General features: G+C 44.2%; 2 protein-coding genes across 4 annotated transcripts in view; both read right to left on the bottom strand.

Annotated features, from left to right (window-relative positions):
- LOC137321636 (geranylgeranyl pyrophosphate synthase-like) overlaps positions 1 to 10,384 on the bottom strand; it is an 80,342-nt gene extending 69,958 nt beyond the window's left edge. Inside the window, exon 1 of the mRNA XM_067984120.1 lies at positions 10,314 to 10,384. The gene's annotated coding sequence lies outside the window, so the exon portion shown is untranslated. The remainder of the gene's footprint in view (positions 1 to 10,313) is intronic.
- The window catches only part of ggps1 (geranylgeranyl diphosphate synthase 1), a 58,654-nt gene that overhangs the window by 8,379 nt on the left and 29,902 nt on the right, over positions 1 to 20,373 (bottom strand). For 2 of the 3 annotated variants that reach the window (XM_067984123.1, XM_067984124.1), the window contains exon 1: positions 10,314 to 10,387. Coding sequence is in view for 1 of the 3 variants with exons in the window: in XM_067984122.1 (XP_067840223.1) it covers positions 10,314 to 10,384; positions 15,588 to 15,657 (141 nt within the window). In the remaining 2 variants the exon portion in view is untranslated. Of the gene's footprint in view, positions 1 to 10,313; positions 10,388 to 15,587; positions 15,687 to 20,373 lie in introns of those variants that run through there. The other variant, XM_067984122.1, reaches the window with a different exon arrangement.

The following is a 20,373-nucleotide window of genomic DNA, read 5'->3' as shown; positions in this document are numbered from 1 at the left end:
ATGTGGAGCATAAACACTGGCATGGACCTGTTGGGCCATAATGTCATGTAATTCTATGGAAAAACCTGGTAATTACTTCAACTATTACAATCATATGCCTTCATAGGATCTTTCTCCAGACAATACAAAGTGTCAGAGCATCACAATGTCAGTCTTTTCCCACATCAAGCCAATTATTTGATAAACAAGGAAATATATAATTTACAGGAGATACTGTGCTAAATAGGTCCTCCAAAGGAAAAAAGTGTACCATTCTTATACAAAGCTATTAATCTTTAGGACTAATGTTTTATATACAGTACATGATTCTTGGGTTTCTCCACCATTATGGGAGTTACACTGCTCTGACCCAACTCTTGAAGGTGCAAAACTGAATCTTTCCCATGTGAACAATTCCACTTTCCCCTGAAAACAGTAGCTGGGGCTTTTGGGTTTAAGCGGCTGACAACCCAATGCAAAATTGAGTCGGCAGTCATGCAAAACCAACCACACAGCATTGTTCGTGCTTGAATTGTGTGGCTTTGCTCCTCCCACAAGCCTTACAAACAAATGACCAAATATTTGTATTCATTTAGACTGGGAAAGTGGAATTTGACTGCACCTGGTGACCGGATTTTAAAATATATAGCCACCAAGCAAAAACGGGAAAAAAAGTATTACATTTTTGTCACAAGTTTAACAGTTCCAGCCTGACATAGAAAATGGGAGCAGAAGTAGGCCATTCGGCCCTTCGAGCCTGCTCCACCATTCGAAACGATCATGGCTGATCGTCTAACTCCCACTTTTTCCCCATATCCCTTGATCCCTTTTGCATTAAGAAATATCTATCTCCTTCTTGAATACATCTAATGACTTGGCCTCCACTGTCTTCTGCGGTAGAGAATTCGACAGGTTCACCACCCTCAGTGAAGAAATTTCTCCTCATCTCTAAATGGCATACCCCGTATCCTGAGACTGTGACTCCTGGTTCTGGACTCCCCAGCCATCGGGAACATCCTCCCTGCATCTGGTCTGTCTCGTCCTGTTAGAATTTTATATGTTTCGATGAGATCACCTCTCATTCTTCTAAACTCTAGTGAATATAGGCCGAGTCGACCCAATCTCTCCTCATACGTCAGTCCTGCCATCCCAGGAATCAGTCTGGCAAACCTTCGTTGCACTCCCTCCATGGCAAGGACATGCTTCCTCAGATAAGGAGACCACAACTGCACACAATACTCCAGATGTGGTCTCACCAAGGCCCTGTATAACTGCAGTAAGCCTTGCAATATCAAAGGCCTGAAGGGACACCTTTGTATTTTCATGTCCAATTGCTCCCTGTTATGGGAAATCCCACAAACTTCTCCTTCAGTAAAGGCCAGTGGTTTTTTAAAAAATTAGCGGCATTAATTAGACCTCAATTACATATCTCCCAGCTATACCTTGGAACACAGGAACAGGAGGAGGCCATTCAGCCCCTCAAACCTATTCGGCCATTCAATTAGATCACAGGTCATCTGTAGGTCAACTCCATTTACCCACCTTGGTTCCATGAACCTGACCTAACAAAGATCTATCGATCTCAATTTTGACAATTTTCAATTGACCCCCCCAACCTCAACAGTGGTTTTTATTTGGGGGGTGGGGAAGGAGTGTTCTAGATTTTCACTCCCCTTTGTATGAGGAAGTGCTTCCTGACATCACCCCTGAATGGCCTAGCTCTAATTGTAAGGTTATGCCTCCTTGTTCTGGACACTCCCACCAGAGGAAATAGTTTCTCTCTATTTACACTTTAATCATCTTAAACTCCTCAATTAGAACACTCTTTAATCTTCTATATTCAAGGGAATACAAGCTCAGTTTATGAAACCTGACCTCATAACTTAACCCTTTTAACCCCAGAGATTCTGTATGATCCTTTGAGTTTTTACAGGGTACATTAATGATTTTTTGTGTTGTTATTAAAGATTACTTCCTGGTCCTCTCCCAAGGTAACAAAGTTTGCATCATTTGTAGTGGATTTTTAAAAGCAATTCCACTGTTGTATCTACAGCGAGGGGCCCATATGGATCATATGATTGTTGAGGACCAGGTTGGTATTTATAACATATATCCAGGAATGCAAGCATTTAATCAATTGTGGGTGGGTCATTGATTTTTTTTGTTGAAATGACTATTTCATGGCATATATGTTGCTTGGGTGTTTTGTGCACATAATGCACTGTGTTCATCTTCCATTTGTAACAGCATCTGCACTGAGGTGGAAGCAACAAAAAAGGTTGAGATTATTGAAACATAGAATCATAGAAGTTACAACATGGAAACAGGCCCTTCGGCCCAACATGTCCATGTCGCCCAGTTTATACCACTAAGCTAGTCCCAATTGCCTGCACTTGGCCCATATCCCTCTATACCCATCTTACCCATGTAACTGTCCAAATGCTTTTTAAAAGACAAAATTGTACCCGTCTCTACTACTGCCTCTGGCAGCTCGTTCCAGACACTCACCACCCTTTGAGTGAAAAAATTGCCCCTCTGGACCCTTTTGTATCTCTCCCCTCTCACCTTAAATCTGTGCCCCCTCGTTATAGACTCCCCGATCTTTGGGAAAAGATTTTGACTATCGACCTTATCTATGCCCCTCATTATTTTATAGACTTCTATAAGATCACCCCTTCACCTCCTACTCTCCAGGGAAAAAAGTCCCAGTCTGTCTAACCTCTCCCTATAAGTCAAACCATCAAGTCCCGGTAGCATCCTAGTAAATCTTTTCTGCACTCTTTCTAGTTTAATAATATCCTTTCTATAATAGGGTGACCAGAACTGTACACAGTACTCCAAGTGTGGCCTCACCAATGCCCTGTACAACTTCAACAAGACATCCCAACTCCTGCATTCAATGTTCTGACCAATGAAACCAAGCATGCCGAATGCCTTCTTCACCACCCTATCCACCTGTGACTCCACTTTCAAGGAGCTATGAATCTGTACTCCCAGATCTCTTTGTTCTATAACTCTCCCCAACACCCTACCATTAACGGAGTAGGTCCTGGCCCGATTCGATCTACCAAAATGCATCACCTCACATTTATCTAAATTAAACTCCATCTGCCATTCATTGGCCCACTGGCCCAATTGATCAAGATCCCGTTGCAATCCTAGATAACCTTCTTCACTGTCCACAATGCCACCAATCTTGGTGTCATCTGCAAACTTACTAACCATGCCTCCTAAATTCTCATCCAAATCATTAATATAAATAACAAATAACAGCAGACCCAGCACCGATCCCTGAGGCACACCGCTGGACACAGGCATCCAGTTTGAAAAACAACCCTCCACAACCACCCTCTGTCTTCTGTCGTCAAGCCAATTTTGTATCCAATTGGCTGCCTCACCTTGGATCCCATGAGATTTAACCTTATGTAACAACCTACCATGCGGTACCTTGTCAAATGCTTTGCTGAAGTCCATGTCGACCACGTCGACTGCACAGCCCTCATCTATCTTCTTGGTTGCCCCTTCAAAAAACTCAATCAAATTCGTGAGACATGATTTTCCTCTCACAAAACCATGCTGACTGTTCCTAATTAGTCCCTGCCTCTCCAAATGCCTGTAGATCCTGTCCCTCAGAATACCCTCTAACAACTTACCCACTACAGATGTCAGGCTCACCGGTCTGTAGTTCCCAGGCTTTTCCCTGCCACCCTTCTTAAACAAAGGCACAGCATTTGCTACCCTCCAATCTTCAGGCACCTCACCTGTAGCGGTGGATGATTCAAATATCTCTGCTAGGGGACCCGCAATTTCCTCCACTAACCTCCCATAACGTCCTGGGATACATTTCATCAGGTCCCGGAGATTTATCTACCTTGATGCGCGTTAAGACTTCCAGCACCTCCCTCTCTGTAATATGTACACTCCTCAAGACATCACTATTTATTTCCCCAAGTTCCCTAACATCCATGCCTTTCTCAACCGTAAATACCGATGTGAAATATTCATTCAGGATCTCACCCGTCTCTTGTGGTTCCGCACATAGATGACCTTGTTGATCCTTAAGAGGCCCTACTCTCTCCCTAGTTACTCTTTTGCCCTTTATGTATTTGTAGAAGCTCTTTGGATTCACCTTTGCCTGATCTGCCAAAGCAATCTCATATCCCCTTTTTGCCCTCCTGATTTCTCTCTTAACTCTACTCCGGCAATCTCTATACTCTTCAAGGGATCCACTTGATCCCAGCTGCCTATGCATGTCATATGCCTCCTTCTTCTTTTTGACTCGTGCCTCAATCTCCCGAGTCATCCAAGGTTCCCTACTTCTACCAGCCTTGCCCTTCACTTTATAAGGAATGTGCTTACCCTGAACCCTGGTTAACACACTTTTGAAAGCCTCCCACTTACCAGACGTCCCTTTGCCTGCCAACAGACTCTCCCAATCAACTTCTGAAAGTTCCTGTCTAATACCATCAAAATTGACCTTTCCCCAATTTAGAATTTTAACTTTTGGGCCAGACCTATCCTTCTCCATAGCTATCTTAAAACTAATGGAATTATGATCACTGGTCCCAAAGTGATCCCTCACTAACACTTCTGTCACCTGCCCTTCCTTATTTCCCAAGAGGAGGTCAAGTTTTGCCCCCTCTCTAGTCGGGCCATCCACAGACTGAATGAGAAATTCCTCCTGAATACACTCAACAAATTTCTCTCCATCCAAGCCCCTAATGCTATGGCTGTCCCAGTCAATGTTGGGAAAGTTAAAGTCCCCTACTATTACCACCCTATTTTTCTTGCAGCTGTCTGTAATCTCCTTACATATTTGCTCCTCAATTTCCCGTTGACTATTTGGGGGTCTGTAGTACAATCCTATCAAAGTGATCTCTCCCTTCTTATATTTCAGTTCTACCCATATAGACTCAGTGGGCGAACCCTCGGATATATCCCCTCTCACTACTGCCGTGATGTTCTCCCTAATCAAGAACGCAACTCCCCCTCCTCTCTTACCTCCTGCTCTATCTTTCCTATAGCATCTGTACCCGTATGCTTTACATTGTGCACTGAAGTGTTTATATTTTATTGTAATTTTAAAAGCAATTATAAAATCTACTGAGTTTGAGTTTACGATAGGGTTCCCTAACCTTGAATGAAATGTTAAATGAAACGAGAAAAATCTATATTGTGTCCTGATTAAGGATCTTTTACTGGATTTGTACAAAAGTGAGTATCTTTTTAATAAGCCACACAGCACCAAAAAAAACCCTTGCTTACTTGGGGGTCGCGAAAATGAAAGCAGACATTCTCTGGGACATCGGCCAGGGAGCAAGACCATTACCTAATGCTGTGCGTGCGTCCCATCTTCACAACGTACGTTTCAAATAAAGTCACAACCCAACGATGATCAATTTGCTAGGTTTTACAATGTCAACATGCCAGCATTTAATTTAAATTGTTTGCAGGTTGTAGGCTACCTGGCAAGTCTGCAGTTATTGCTCATCTTGAAGCAATTACATTACAACTGAGCAGCTTGTTAGGCTACGTCAGAGCACATCATGAGTCAACTATGTAGTGTGGAACTAGAGTCGTGTGTCGGCCAGACTAGTTCCCTTTCTTCAAGGACATTAGTGAACCAGTTACTTATGACAATCCAGCAGCTCTCAGCCATGGCTCAGTGAGTGTCACTCTCGTCTCAGAGTCAGAAGGTTGTGGGTTCGAGGCCCACTCCAGAGTCTTGAGCACATAATCCAGGCTGACACTCCCAGTGCAGTACTGAGGGAGTGCAGCACCGTTGAAGGTGCCGTCTTTTGGATGAGATGTTAAACTGAAGCCCCGTCTGCCCTCGCATATGGACGAATAAGATCCTGTGGCAATATTCGAAGAGCAGGAGTTCTCCCCTGGCCAATATTTATCCCTCAACCCACATCACTAAAAAAATCTGGTGGGACCTTGCTGAACACAAATTTGCTGCTCTGTTTCCTACATTACAACAGTGACTACACTTCAAATGTACTTAATTGGCTGTAAAACACTTTTTGTAAATCTCTTATTCATCTATCCATATCTTTTTAAATTTGCCAGGTCTAGTCACATTTCATTGAGAACTCCTACGTAACCCTTTCCCCACAGTGATGCGGCAACTCAGGTTCGACAAAACATAAGAATGGAATGTGACAGTGCAGTTCTAAGATCTGGCCACCAGGTAGCGCTGCAGGGCACTCATTGCCCAGTGTCAGCCATCTTGGTAAAGCTAAGTAAACCAAGCAAATACTAACTTTTAAATTGTTTGGTTATTAAAAAATATACGTTTTGCTTCCTTACAGGTATCCTCCCATCTCAGACAGCCTACGATTTCTTCTTCCCGATCTCCCTGTTCAAAGTCCCATAACCTGCTCTAGTCCAGAATATCCGGACCCAGGACTCAGCTCTTCTCATGCTGTTCCCTGTCGTCTGCCCGCCCATGGCCCCAACTCACCTCGCCCTCTTGGTTCACTTGTTGCCCAACTGTTGCTGGCCTGAAATTTGCTCACCCTGCTCCCCTCTCACGGGGACGTGGCTACCTGTAGCCTCATTGTTTGGTGCTGGCTTAGAATCATAGAACGGTTACAGAATAGGAGGCCATTCGGTCCATCGAGCCCGTGCCGGCTCTCTGCAAGAGCAATCCAGCCAGTCCCACTCCCCCGCCCTCTCCCCATAGCCCTGCAAATTTTTTCCCTTCATGTACTTATCCAATTCCCTTTTGAAAGCCACAATTGAATCTGCCTCCACCACCCTTTCAGGCAGCGCATTCCAAATCATAACCACTCGCTGTGTAAAAAGGTTTTCCCTCATGTCGCCTTTGGTTCTTTTGCCAATCACCTTAAATCTATGCCCTCCGGTTCTCGACCCTTCCGTCAATGGGAACAGTTTCTCTCTTTCTACTCTTCATGATTTTGAATACCTCCATCAAATCTCCTCTCAACCTTCTCTGCTCAAAGGAGAACAATCCCAGCTTCTCCAGTCTATCCATGTAACTGAAGTCCCCCGTTCCTGGAACCATTCTAGTAAATCTTTTTTGCACCCTCTCGAAGGCTTTCACATCCTTCCTAAAGTGCAGTGCCTAGAATTGGACACAATATTCCAGTTGTGGCCGAACCAATGTTTTATAAAGGTTCATCATAACCTCCTTGCTTTTGTATGCTACGCCTCTATTTATAAAGCCCAGGATCCTGAATGCTTTTTTAACCAGTTTCTCAACCTGCCCTGCCACCTTCAAAGATTTGTGCACATATACCTCCAGGTCTCTGTTCCTGCACCCCCTTTTGAATTGTACCATTTAGTTTATATTGCCTCTCCTCATTCTTCCTGCCAAAATGTATAACTTGTGCTCCAGAACTAGCGGCGCCTCCAGACAAGCTGTTCCAGTACAGCTACAACACTGGCATCTACCAGACATTGTGGAAAATCGCCCAGGTAGGTCCTGTCCACAAAAAGCAGGACAAATCCAATCCGGCCAATTACCGCCCCATCAGTCTACTCTCAATTATCAGCAAAGTGATGGAAGGTGTCGTCGACAGTGTTATCAAGTGGCACTTACTCACCAATAACCTGCTCACCGATGCTCAGTTTGGGTTCCGCCAGGACCACTCGGCTCCAGATCTCATTACAGCCTTGGTCCAAATATGGACAAAAGAGCTGAATTCGAGGTGAGGTGAGAGTGACTGTCCTTGACATCAAGGCAGCATTTGACCGAGTGTGACACCAAGGAGCCCTCGTAAAATTGAAGTCAATGGGAATCAGGGGGAAAACTCTCCAGTGGCTGGAGTCATACCGAGCACAAAAGAAGATGGTAGTGGTTGTTGGAGGCCAATCATCTCAGCCCCAGGACATTGCTGCAGGAGTTCCTCAGGGCAGTGTCCCAGGCCCAACCATCTTCAGCTGCTTCATCAATGACCTTCCCTCCATCATAAGGTCAGAAATGGGGATGTTCGCTGATGATTGCACAGTGTTCAGTTCCATTCGCAACCCCTCAAATAACGGTGCAGTCCGAGCCCTGAACAACATCCAGGCTTGGGCTGATAAGTGGCAAGTAACATTCGTGCCAGACAAGTGCCAGGCAATGACCATCTCCAACAAGAGAGTTTCGAACCACCTCCCCTTGACATTCAACAGCATTACCATCACCAAACCACCCCCACCATCAACACCCTGGGGGTCATCATTGACCAGAAACTTAACTGGACCAGCCATATAAATACTGTGGCTACAAGAGCAGGTCAGAGGCTGGGTATTCTGTGGCGAGTGACTCACCTCCTGACTCCCCAAAGCCTTTCCACCATCTGCAAGGCACAAGTCAAGAGCATGGTGGAATACTCTCCACTTGCCTGGAAGAGTGCAGCTGCAACAATACAAGAAGCTTGATACCATCCAGGACAAAGCAGCCCGCTTGATTAGCACCACCCTAAACATTCACTCCTTTCACCACCGGCGCATAGTGGCTGCATTGTGTACCAAACACAGCCAAGGTTTCTTCGACAGCACCTCCCAAACCCGCGACCTCTACCACCTGGAAGGACACGAGCAGCAGGCACTTGGGAACAACATCACCTGAAAGTTCCCCTCCAAGTCACACACCATCCCGACTTGGAAATATATCGCCGTTCCTTCATCGTCGCTGGGTCAAAAACCCGGAACTCCCTTCCTAACAGCAATGTGGGAGAACCTGCACCACATGGACTGCAGCGGTTCAAGAAGGCGGCTCACCACCACCTTCTCAAAGGCAATTAGGGATGGGCAATAAATGTTGGCCTTGCCAGCGACGCCCACATCCCATGAACGAATTAAAAAAAACTTTGCACCTCTGCGTTAAATTAATCTGCCATGTGTCCGCCCATTCCACCAGCCTGTCTCGAAGTCCATCACTATCCTCCTTGCTGTTCACTACACTTCCAAGTTTTGTGGCATCTGCAAATTTTGAAATTGTGTCCTGTACACCCAAGTCCAAGTCATTAATATATATCAATAAATGCAGTGGTCCTAGTATCGACACCTGGGGAACACCACTGTATACCTCCCTCCAGTCGGAAAAGCAACTGTTCACCACTACTGTGTTTCCTGTCACTTAGCCAATTTCGTATCCATGCTGCCACTGTCCCTTTTATTCCTTCAACTTTGATGACAAGCCTATTATGTGGCACTTTATCAAGCACCTTTTGGAAGTCCATATACACAAACACATTGCCCTCATCAACCTTCTGTTACCTCATCAAAAAAATGAAGTTACTTAAATACAATTTGCCTTTAACAAATCCGTCCTGGCTTTCCTTAATTAATCCACACTGAAAATTTCATAACTGAGATTTATAGATTTTTGTTAGGCAAAGATATTGAAGGTTAGGGAACCAAGGCGAGTAAATGGAGTTAAGATACAGATCAGCCTGAATGATACTAATGGGTCCCAGCTGGACAGAGTAAATCTCTCCTAAAAAAAGCGGTTTCCTTGTATGCCCCCACCTGTGTTCACTTCAGACCGGAAGAGTGTTAAGTTACCGTAGGACAATAGGGTACAAAAGCAAGGAAGTTATGCTAAACCTTTATAAATCACTGGCTAGGCCTCAGCTGGAGAACGGCGTCCAATTCTGGGCACCACACTTTAGGAAGGATGTCAAGGCCTTCGAGAGGGTGCAGAAGAGATTTACTAGACTGGTACCAGGAATGAGGCATTTCAGTTATGTGGAGAGACTAGAGAAGCTGGGGTTGTTATCCTTAGAGCAGAGGTTGATAGAGGTGGACAAAATTATGAGGAGTTTTGATAGAGTATATGGGAGAAAGTGTTTCCAGTGGCAGGAGGGTCAGTAACCAGAGGGGACATATTTATGGTAATTGGTGAAGCAGTGGGGAGATGAGGACATTTTAAAAAAAAAACACAGCGACTTGTGATGATCTGGAATGCACTGCCTGAAAGGGTGGTGGAAGCAGATTCAATAATAACTTTCAAAAGGGAATTGGATAAATACTTGAACAGGAAAATTTGCAGGGCGATAGGGAGAGAAGAGGATTGGGGCCAATTGGATAGCTCTTTCAAAGAACTGGCACAGGTACGATAGGCCAAATGGCCTCCTCCTATGCTATATAATTCAATGAACTGCACAGTTCATGTACCTCCCTGTCGATGGCATGTTGGAAATATACAGCACCGTGTCAATATCAGTGAGAACCAGTGCACGATTTTGCTTAGTTTAAAAGGAGTTTATACCTGGACAAGTTTTCCAGTTCCAACACTTAATGCATTAGTACAAATATTTTATTTTAAGAAAAGAAGTGTCTTAGATGTCATGATGACAAAAAATGCAAGGAAATCTTACCTGCAATTTCTCTTCTGGAACATTCAACCAGTGGTTAAAAGCTTGTGAAAGTTTGGTTCTCACTTGCTTTCCTAATTCAAAAAAAATTAGAAAACACACTCGTTACAGCTACTGGGCAGCATGTATCTTTCAGATTTCGACTAGAGATTACCCTCTAACCCAACACCACCCAGCGTAAGTCTGCTATTATAGTGATCAATGACCATCTCTTGGGCACTCACACTGTACATTGTTAAATGGAAGCAAAGCGGCATTTGCTTAATGGATCCTGAAACTGTATTGCAAAACCAAATGCAACACAACACAGGTTTTTAAAATAAAAAAATAATTCTCGGGATGTGGGTGTTGCTGGCAAGGCCGGCATTTATTGCCTGGTTGCCCTAGAGAAGGTGGTGGTGGGCCTTCTCCTTGAATCCTTGCAGTCCATGTGGTATTCTTTGTAGCAGTTTGATATAACAGTGTCTTGATCAGCCACTTCAGAGGGCCGTTAAGAATCAATCACATTGGTGTGGGGACTGGAGTCACATATCGGCCCAGACCAGGTAAGGATGGCCGGTTTCCTTCCCTAAAGGGACATTAGTGAAACAGTTGAGTTTTTACGACAGTTTCATGGTCATTTTTAATGCTAACAACTTGGATTTACATAGCGCCTTTAACGTCGTAAAACATCCCAATTCGCTTCACAGGAGCATTATCAAATAAAATATGACACTGAGCCACAGAGATATTAGGGCAGGCTTGGTCAAAGTGGTAGGTTTTAAGGAGCGTCTTAAAGGAGATAGAGAGGCAGAGAGGGAAGGAATTCCAGAGCTTAGGGCCTACGCAGCTGAAGGCACGGCTGCCAACGGTGGAGCAGTGAAAATTGGGGTGCACAAGAGGCAAGAATTGGAGCAGCGCAGAGATCTGAGGGTTGTGTCGGGCTGGAGGAGGTTACAGAGATAGGGAGGGGGCAAGGCCATGGATTTGAAAACATGAACCAAAATTTATTTTTTTTAAATCAAGGTGTTGCTGGACAGGGAGCCACTGTAGGTCAGTGAGCACAGGGGTGACGGATGAACGGGAACTTGGTGCGAGTTAGGATTCAGAGTAGCAGAGATTTGGAGGAGTTCAAGCTTACAGAGGATGGAAGATGGGAGGCTGGTCAGGAGAGCATTGGAATAGACAAGTCTGGAGGAACAACCTCTTAACCAGGAAAATATCACCCCCCCACTTTGACCCCAATTGTAGCCAGTAATATAGAAGGCAAATATAAAGCACTTTGCTAGAAAGATCACCCAAAGGAAGCTGAAACACAGCCCAACGAAGTTAGAAGATGGAACCTTCTTCGATTTCTCCAAAAGGACCGAGGACTCTACCTTGTGTACAACCCACGGTGTTGCTCAACCTTTTTTTTTTGCCACTTAAAGAGGCTGCTCTTTCTGATAATGGAGCACGGCGCCCATCTACCTGGTGGAGTTTCCTTCATTCATGAAAAGGGCATCCATGGATTGGATTTATTTCGATAGAAGGCCACATTCTTATTGTGATAAAGTAGTTTTAAGATGTTTTGTGACAATGCGCTCGAACCCATGAGCCGATTTTACTCATGTGCAGTACTAAAGGGCTCAAGTCTACCCTAGAATGTCACTTCACTTTGCCCAAAGTTACATCTTGAAGATGAGAGGCAGTAAATTACTACACTTTCTGCAAGGTCTCAACAAATGGCTGGGTGTGTTAAAAATGCCCATTTGAAACTGAAGACAATCCTATTAGGCAGGTAATCTCTCTCTCTCCATTGGACAGTGACCATGTAGAGCGGAAACAGAAACTTGCAGCTGCCAGAACAAGTGTCAATTAAGGCATGATCCAAGGCTATGTGCAAACAGTAGTTTTTGTTTGAAGTAAATGGATCATTGCTGGCTGCTGTTTTGCTTATCCGGTCAATGGACAACCGATCAGGAATGCCAGGATGCTGCCGTGAGAACAAGTGGAATAGCTCTTCACTGATGTGATGGATTTCTAGCTAAAGAGATGGCAAAAAAGGAGAAGGCATTCTTCAAGCCATCGTTCAGAGAACCATGTTCCCACACAAAACACAAACAGCTGAAGGATCGATGGAAGCACTGAATATCCTCCACATGATTTGTTACATCTGTCTGGGCATTTATACAGCTAAACTGTCAATCCAAGTTGTTGGTAGGTGAGGAAAGGAGAGGAAAGAAGATAAAAAGGATGAATTTTGATTTCCTGACCTACTTCAAAAGGGACACGAATTTTGGCAGGAAACCCAGGTATGTGTGTATGAAACTGACACCTCCACTGATTTGCCAGATCAGGCAAGGCTGGAACTCCCTTACTCTACATGCTGAAACCAGAGCCAACGTGCAGTTATCCATGATCTGAAGGAAGATTGCTCAGATTGTGCAAAGCCAAAATGCGATCTCAGTTCAGTAACAGACGGTCTCTCCAGATTTGGTTCCCAAAACACCTTTCATGAATCTAGATGGATGCAAGATGACCACGAAAGCATATGATTAACCAGATGTTACCAATATTCAAGAATAAACGGTATTGCACAGGGAAAAGGACCAATACTGATCGAGAAGCATCACTTTCAAATGTGTTTCCAAATTTCAAGTACAAGCCCAATTAGGCATTAATTTGCCAGAACGGAACAGTATATTTACAATGGCTAGTGCCATACCTTGGTTGAACCAGTGTCTATCTAACTTGCTCTCTTCACCCAGACTGTCAAAGTTAGCTGGGTCACATTTTTGATCTGACCCAATAATGCGAATGGCAGCTCTCTCAGGTAAGCGAGTAAACACCACATCAAGATGTTTGAGCACTGCTGTCTGTAAGGATGCCCTCCATCACTCATTCTATTCAATTTCCATTGATGTGTTGGATGCACTATAAAGGATGGTCTAAGTACCTGTCTTGGGCACTTCCAAAAGAATTGCAGCACTCCTTTTCGTAAAATACACTGCGTTGTTGGCAAACTCACCTGGAAGGGTCTAGCTTTCTCTATCTTCGACAATGGACTAACTAGTGGGATATGGTGATGGGTGCCTCCAAATGTGGTATAATGATCTTGCACAGGTCAAAAAAAGAATTTGAAGATATTGATAGGCAAGTAAGTACAGCAGCCATTCTGCATACATCAATGAGATGAACGTCCAACTAATCTGTTCTGGACAGTGTTGGTTAGGGTTTGGCTAGAATAATGAGAGAATTCTCTGCTCAACTTCAAATATGCTATTGGATTTTTAAGGAGCTGCCCATCTTTCCCACAACTCCATGCTTGAACCCCTCCAATCAGGTTTCCACCTCGCCACATTACTGAAACGGCGCTTATCAAAGTCACAAGTGGCATCCTATGTAACTGTGACCATAGCTAACTATCCCTCCTTATCCTTCTTGACCTGTCTGCAGTCTTTGACACGGTTGACAAAACCATCCTCCTCCAACGCCTCTCCTCCATTGTCCAGCTAGGTGATAATGCGCTTGCCTGGTTCCAATCTATCCAGTCGTAGCCAGAGAATCACCTGCAATGGCTTCTCTTCCCGTTCCCGCACCGTTACCTCTGGAATCCCCCAAGGATCTATCCTTGGCCCCCTCCTATTTCTCATCTGCATGCTGCCCCTCGGCGACATCATCTGAAAACAGGTCAGGTTCCACGTGTACGCTGACAACACCCAGTGCCACCTCATCACCATCTCTCTCGACCCCTCCACTGCCTCTGATTTGTTATGCTGCTTGTCCGATATGCAGTACTGGATGAGCAGAAGTTTCGTCCAACTAAATATTGGGAAGACCAAAACCATTGTCTTCAGTCCCCGCCATAAACTCCATTCCCTAGCCACCGATTTCATCCCCCTACATGGGCACTGTCTTGAGGCTGAACCAGACCATTCGCAACCTTGGTGTCCTATTTGACAGAGATGAGCTTCCGACCCCGTATCTGCTCCATCACCAAGACTGCCTAATTCCACCGCTGTCACATCCCATGTCTCCGCCGCTGCCTCAGCTTATCTGCTGCTGAAACCCTCATCCACGCCTTTGTTACCTCTAAACTTGACTATTCTCATGTTCTCCTGGCCGGCCTCCCATCTTCCACCCTCCAAACACTTGAGCTCATCCAAAATTCTGCAGCCCCTATCCTAACTCGCACCAAGTCCCGTTCACCCATCACCCACGTGCTCGCTGACCTACATTGGCTTGTGGTCAGTCAATTCCTTGATTTTAAAATTATCATCCTTGTTTTCAAATCCTGCCATGTCCTCGCCCCTCCCTATTTCTGTAACGTCCTCCAGCTCTACAACCTTCAGAGATCTCTGCGCTCCTCCAATTCTGGCCTCTTGTACATCCCCGATTTTCACTGCTCCCACCATTGGCGGCTGTGCCTTCAGCAGCCTAGGCCCTAAGCTCCGGAATTCCCTCCCTAAACCTCTCTCCTCCTTTAAGATGCTCCTTAAAACCACCTTCTTTGACAACGCCTACCTGTGGCTCAGTGTCAAATTTTGTCTGATTACGCTCCTGTGAAGCGCCTCGGGATGTTTTACTATGTTAAAGGCGCTATTTAATGAAAGTAGTATTTGTTATTAATGCTCACCAACAGAAAAGGTTGATGGACCCTTGATTAAGTGTCTTATCCAAAAGGGCAGCACTCCCTTAGTACTATACAATCAGCATCAGCTCAGATTATGTCTTCATTTACAGGAGTGGGGATTGAAACCACAACCGGTTGATTCAGAGGCAAGTGTGCTGCCACCCGAGTGAACGGTTATATTACTGGACTAGTACTCCAGAGGTCTAGACTAATAATCCAGAAAAAGTGAGTTCAAATCCCACCGTGGGCAGTTTGAGAATGTGAATTCAGTTTATGAAGAATTTGGAAATAAAAACCTGGTATCAGTAAAAGTGACCACGAAGCTGTCGGACTATCGTGAAATCCCAACTGGTTCACTAATGACGTTTAGGGAAGAGAACCTGCCGTTCTTACCTGGTCTGGGCCATTGTAACTCCAGTCCCACTCTAACTTGGTTGACTCTTAACTGCCTTCTGAAATGGCCTTGCAAGCTATTTTGTCGTATCAAAGCGCTCAGGGCAACTAGGGATGGGCTGTAAATTCCAGCGATGGCCACATCCCGAGATTGAATAATAAGTCAAGCAAATGGACAAAATGCAGTACTGCTATAGTAACAGTGGCTTTCACACACATCTGGTTACTCATCTCATTAGGGACATTTGATGCATTTCTTAAAGGGCAAGGGATACACTAAAGTACTGTACCTGGTAACTGAAGAATATAGTGATAAGGCTCGAGGAGGATCCTTTCAGAAGTTCCTTTCTTGTCTTCCATAGTTATCGGTTGTACGGACGATTGGTAATCTGCAATGAATTAAATATTTAATGTGCAACACATTTGCAGACAAAACATTGCAAAAGTTGTTACAGCATTGGCATTAGTCTTTCTGGGGAGAATTCGCCAAGAGTTTTGCTCTATGTTACTAGATTTGCATTCATTTCACACACTCAAGTACAATGCAGCCGTGAAATGCCTCCAATTAAGAGATTTAGAGTAGCATGGCAGCCCTCCAGAAAAACACGGCTTTACTAACACTTGCCTTTATTGGTATTCAGTGTAATTAATGCAGGCTGGAACAGTCCTGCTACCTCCACACTGCAGCAGCAGCAACAGCAACATAAATATTACAAATCAGCAAAGTCCACATTTTGGCATTCAGCTTTAAAAAAAAACAACTCCAGAAGAGGATTATCTGATTTGAGGAGGCTGATGGAGAGAGACAGAGAACGTGGAAGACATTTACCAGCTTAGATTCCTGCTTCAGCAATGCAAACTGGATTTACGCTGCTGAGGAGTCTGGAGCAACAATATAGGTTTCTGCACAGGAAACCAAGCGCAGCCATAACAAGTAAAACTTGTCTTTTGTTAGAACTACTGCCAAAACAGTGTGACTAACAGAACATTCAACTGGTCTAAAATGCTAATCCAAAAACGTCAACGGTGTGAAAAAATATACACTCTTCCAGTAAAACCACCTTAAAGTCGAATCTCAACTTGCACTTCTAATCAATGCATGCATCCAGTTGCTGGTCGGCTAATAAACTGCGAAAATTAAATCTTTTTAAACCAGTGTGCTCTGCCGACAGTTCAAAGTATATGTGGTATTTCATACTGATTATCATGTGGGGTGGGATTTGCACCAGTGACCTGTCTGACGTTTCACTATTGGAATATTTCCTCAACAGTACTACACGTTCCCCAGCTCTCTCAGTGTCTGCTGGCTACTTCCTGCCTTTGTATTCCTTCTTGCATTGTTACTCTTATAATTGCTATTTACTGTTATGCCAGTTAATCAGTGGAACAACCCAAATAATATCCAAGGCTAATAACAGTGACAAAAGGTTCAGACATGTGTTCTCTTCAGACTGAAGTTTTTTTTAAAAAAAATGGTGCCATGTTTTGAACATGTTTCTCAGGTTGCACCATTCCTGATGCCATGTTCATTCCGTTCTTTTCACCCCCCACCCCCCCCTCCAAAGTCACAACTGATGAATAACCTTGGGACAGAATTATTTTAAAATGTCGACAGTGGGTAGCACTCTCGCCTCAGAGTTAGAAGGTTGTGGGTTCATGAGCACAAAATCCAGGCTGACACTCCCAGTGCAGTGCTGAGGCGGCGCTGCACTGTCGAAGGTGCTATCTTTCAGATGAGACGTTAAACCGAGGCCCTGTCTGACCTCTCAAATGGACGTAAAAGATCCCACGGCCACTATTTCGAATAACAGCAGGGGAGTTCGCCCAGGTTTCCTCAACCAACATCCATAAAAACAGATTATCTAGTCATTATCTCATTGCTGTTTGTGGAACCTTGCTGTATGCAAATTGGCTGTGGCATTTCCCACATTACAACAGTGACTAGATTTCAAAAGTATTTCATTGGCTGCAAAAAGCTTTGGGACATCCTGAGGCTGCGAATGGCGTTATATAAATGCAAGTCTTTCCTTCTTTCACATATAACTTGGTTACAAACTTCAAATATGAATGTATTCAGCAATTCGAAAGTCCAATTAAATGACCATCTAAAGTCGCGATCCATGAATTAATTTTTAATGTGAACCCTGCAGAACAAATTATATTCCAAGTAAAATGTAGCAAACATATGCAACACAAGAGCCTGGTCCAAAAATGACACTTAAGGCAATTGGTGATTTTGTAGCAAACCTGTAAGCTGCAACATGGCCCATTTAAAAATAGGAAGTCAGAGTGCCTGCAGTATTCCTAGCAGTAATGGAGGGATTCTCATTATGTTTTCGGTGGGAAAGTAATCATACTGTACAGCAGACTCCCATACACAACACTGGCACCCAGTATCAAATACCGGCTTTTAAAGGTGGAAGCAAAAAGGAGAGAAAGTCATAGCATAAAAGCTTGCGTGAACAAGTGTTACCTCCCTGGTGTCAGGGTAAGGGATATCTTGAAGCGGCTGGAAGGGAACCTGGAAAGGGTAAGGTCCATTTGTCGTGGTCCATGTCAGGGCCAATGACTTCGGAAAGAACAGGGAGGAGGTCCTGCTAACAGAATATCAGGAGCTCTGAGCCAAATTAAAAAGCAGGACCTCCAAGGTTGTAATCTCAAGATCATCACCCAAGCCATGTGCTAATTGGCACAGGGATAAGCAGATCAGGAAAGTGAATACGTGGCTAAAAGACTGGTGTGGGAAGGACAGGTTCCATTTCATGGGACACTGGCTCCAGTACTGGGACAGGAAGGAGCTGTACTGTTAGGATGGGGTCCACCTGAACTGGAGTGGGACCAAGGTCCTAGCTGAAAAGATGAATAAGGCTACAGAAAGGACTTTAAACCAACAAGGTGGGAGATGGGAGGTGCGGTGGTGGAGAAAGAGGGTTCAGCTACAAATAATGGTAAAACTGAGAACCTAAAGATGAGTAAAAGAGATGAGGAAAGGTCAGAGTGCAAAAAGAAATATAAAGGCAAGTTTAGACAGTAGTATAGTTACCTGACACAAATAAAACAAGAGTGTTGAAATAATATAGGAGTGCAACTTAAGTGAGAGAAAAACACCATCAGCGCATATGGGCAGGGTGGGGACTGTTAACCAAATCAGAGTTATCTACACAAATGCACGTAGCATAAGGAATAAAACAAGTGAACGTGAAGCACAAATTCAGCTCAAAGGGTACGATGTAATAGCCATTACAGAGACCTGGCTACAAGCTGGGCATGGCTGGGAGCTATAAAGTCTTTAGTAAGGACAGGGAAAGGAGTAGCAGCAATATTGATAAAAGACAATATTACAGCAGTTGAAAGAAAGGGTGAACATCTTTAGATTCTCAGTTTTACCATTATTTGTAGCTGAACCCTCTTTCTCCACCTCCCACCCCCCACCTCAGTAAGGGTGAGCAGGCAGTGGAAGCACTTGGGTAGAATTAAGAAACAGCAAAGGAAACACAACTGGTGGGAGTTGTCTGCAGACCTCCTGAAAGCAGTGATGCAGTAGCGGGATGCAAAACTACAGAGTTCTGAGAAGCATGTAGCAAAGACAAAGTAGTTATAAGGGGAGATTTTAATTTTCACATAAATGGGAGATGCAAAACAGCTCAAGGCAATGACTTTCTACAGTGCATCCAGGATAGTTTTCTGGAACACTCTTTTAGAACGGGCAAGGGAATAGGCCATACAAGATTTAGTAATGAGTAACTAGCCAGAATTAATTAATAACAGTAAGGGAGCATCTTGCTAACAGTGACCATAACATAAGAGTTTGACATTAAGTTGGAGAAAGAGAGATCCCACATAAACCAAGGTTTTAAACCGAAGTAAGGCTGACTTCAAAGGAATGAGATGCAAGCTGAACACGCTAAACTGGTCTGAGTTGTTAACAGAAAAAACAGTGGGAGGTATTCAAAGAAGTATTTAGTACAAGACCAATACATACCTCTAAAGAGCAAAAGTTCAACTTGTACAGTCAAGCAACCATGGTCAACATCTGAGGTAAGACAACTTGCATTTATATAGCGCCATTAACGGAGTAAAACATCCCAAGGCACTTAACAGGAGTATTCAAGCAAAATTTGACACCGAGCCACATAAGGAGATAGTAGGACAGGTGAGGTAGGTTTTAAGGAGCGTCGGGTATAGAGATTTAGGGAGGGAATTCCAGAGCTTAGGGCCTAGGCAGCGGAAAGCATGGCCACCAATGCTGGAGGGATTAAAATCAAGGATGTGCAAGAAGCCAGAATTGGAGCAGCAGAGATCTTGGAGGGTTGTAGGGCTGGAGGAGGTTACAGAGATCGAGGGGGGTACGAGGCCATGGAGGGATTTGAAAACAAGGAAGCGAATTTTTTAATTGACGCATTGACGGACTGGGATCCAATGTAGGACAGCGAGCATAGGGATGATGGGTGAATGGGACTTGGTGCGAGTTAGGATACAGGCAGCAGAATTTTGGATGAGCTCAAGTTTACAGAGGGTGCAAAGTGGGAGGCTGGCCAGGAGAGCATTGGAATATTCGAGTCTGGAGATAACAAAAGGCATGGATGAGGGTTGCAACAACAGATGAGCTGAATCGGGGCGGAGGCAGAGACGCAGTATAAAACTAAAAGAAGTGACTTACACAAATGCAAAGAAAAGTGGTAGTCCATCAGACTGGAGAAACATAGAAAGCAACAAAGAGAAAGAAAAGAGCTGTGAAAAGGATATATGAAAAAAACTTGCAGGTAACGTAAGGCTAATCATAAACGTTTTTATAAATATATTGCACCAATTCGAAGCCTCAACTTTGCACCACATTTATTAATGACTTGGATGAAGGACTAGAGAGTTGTATATCTAAGTTTGCAGATGGGAGCAGGAAGTTGCAAAGGGACAGTCAGATTAAGTGAGTGGGCAAAACAGTGGCAAATGGAGTTCAATATGGGCAAGTGTGAGGTCATCTACTTTGGACCCAAGAAAGACAAATCGGAGCATTTTCAAAATGGTGAGAAACTAGGAATTGTGGAGGAGAGATTTGGGAGTCCAAGTACATATTAC

Source organism: Heptranchias perlo, chromosome 5, assembly GCF_035084215.1.
Source record: "Heptranchias perlo isolate sHepPer1 chromosome 5, sHepPer1.hap1, whole genome shotgun sequence".
NCBI lineage: Eukaryota > Metazoa > Chordata > Chondrichthyes > Hexanchiformes > Hexanchidae > Heptranchias > Heptranchias perlo.
The sequence above is the reverse complement of the archived record's forward strand: the minus strand, read 5'-3'. Positions and strand labels throughout refer to the sequence as shown.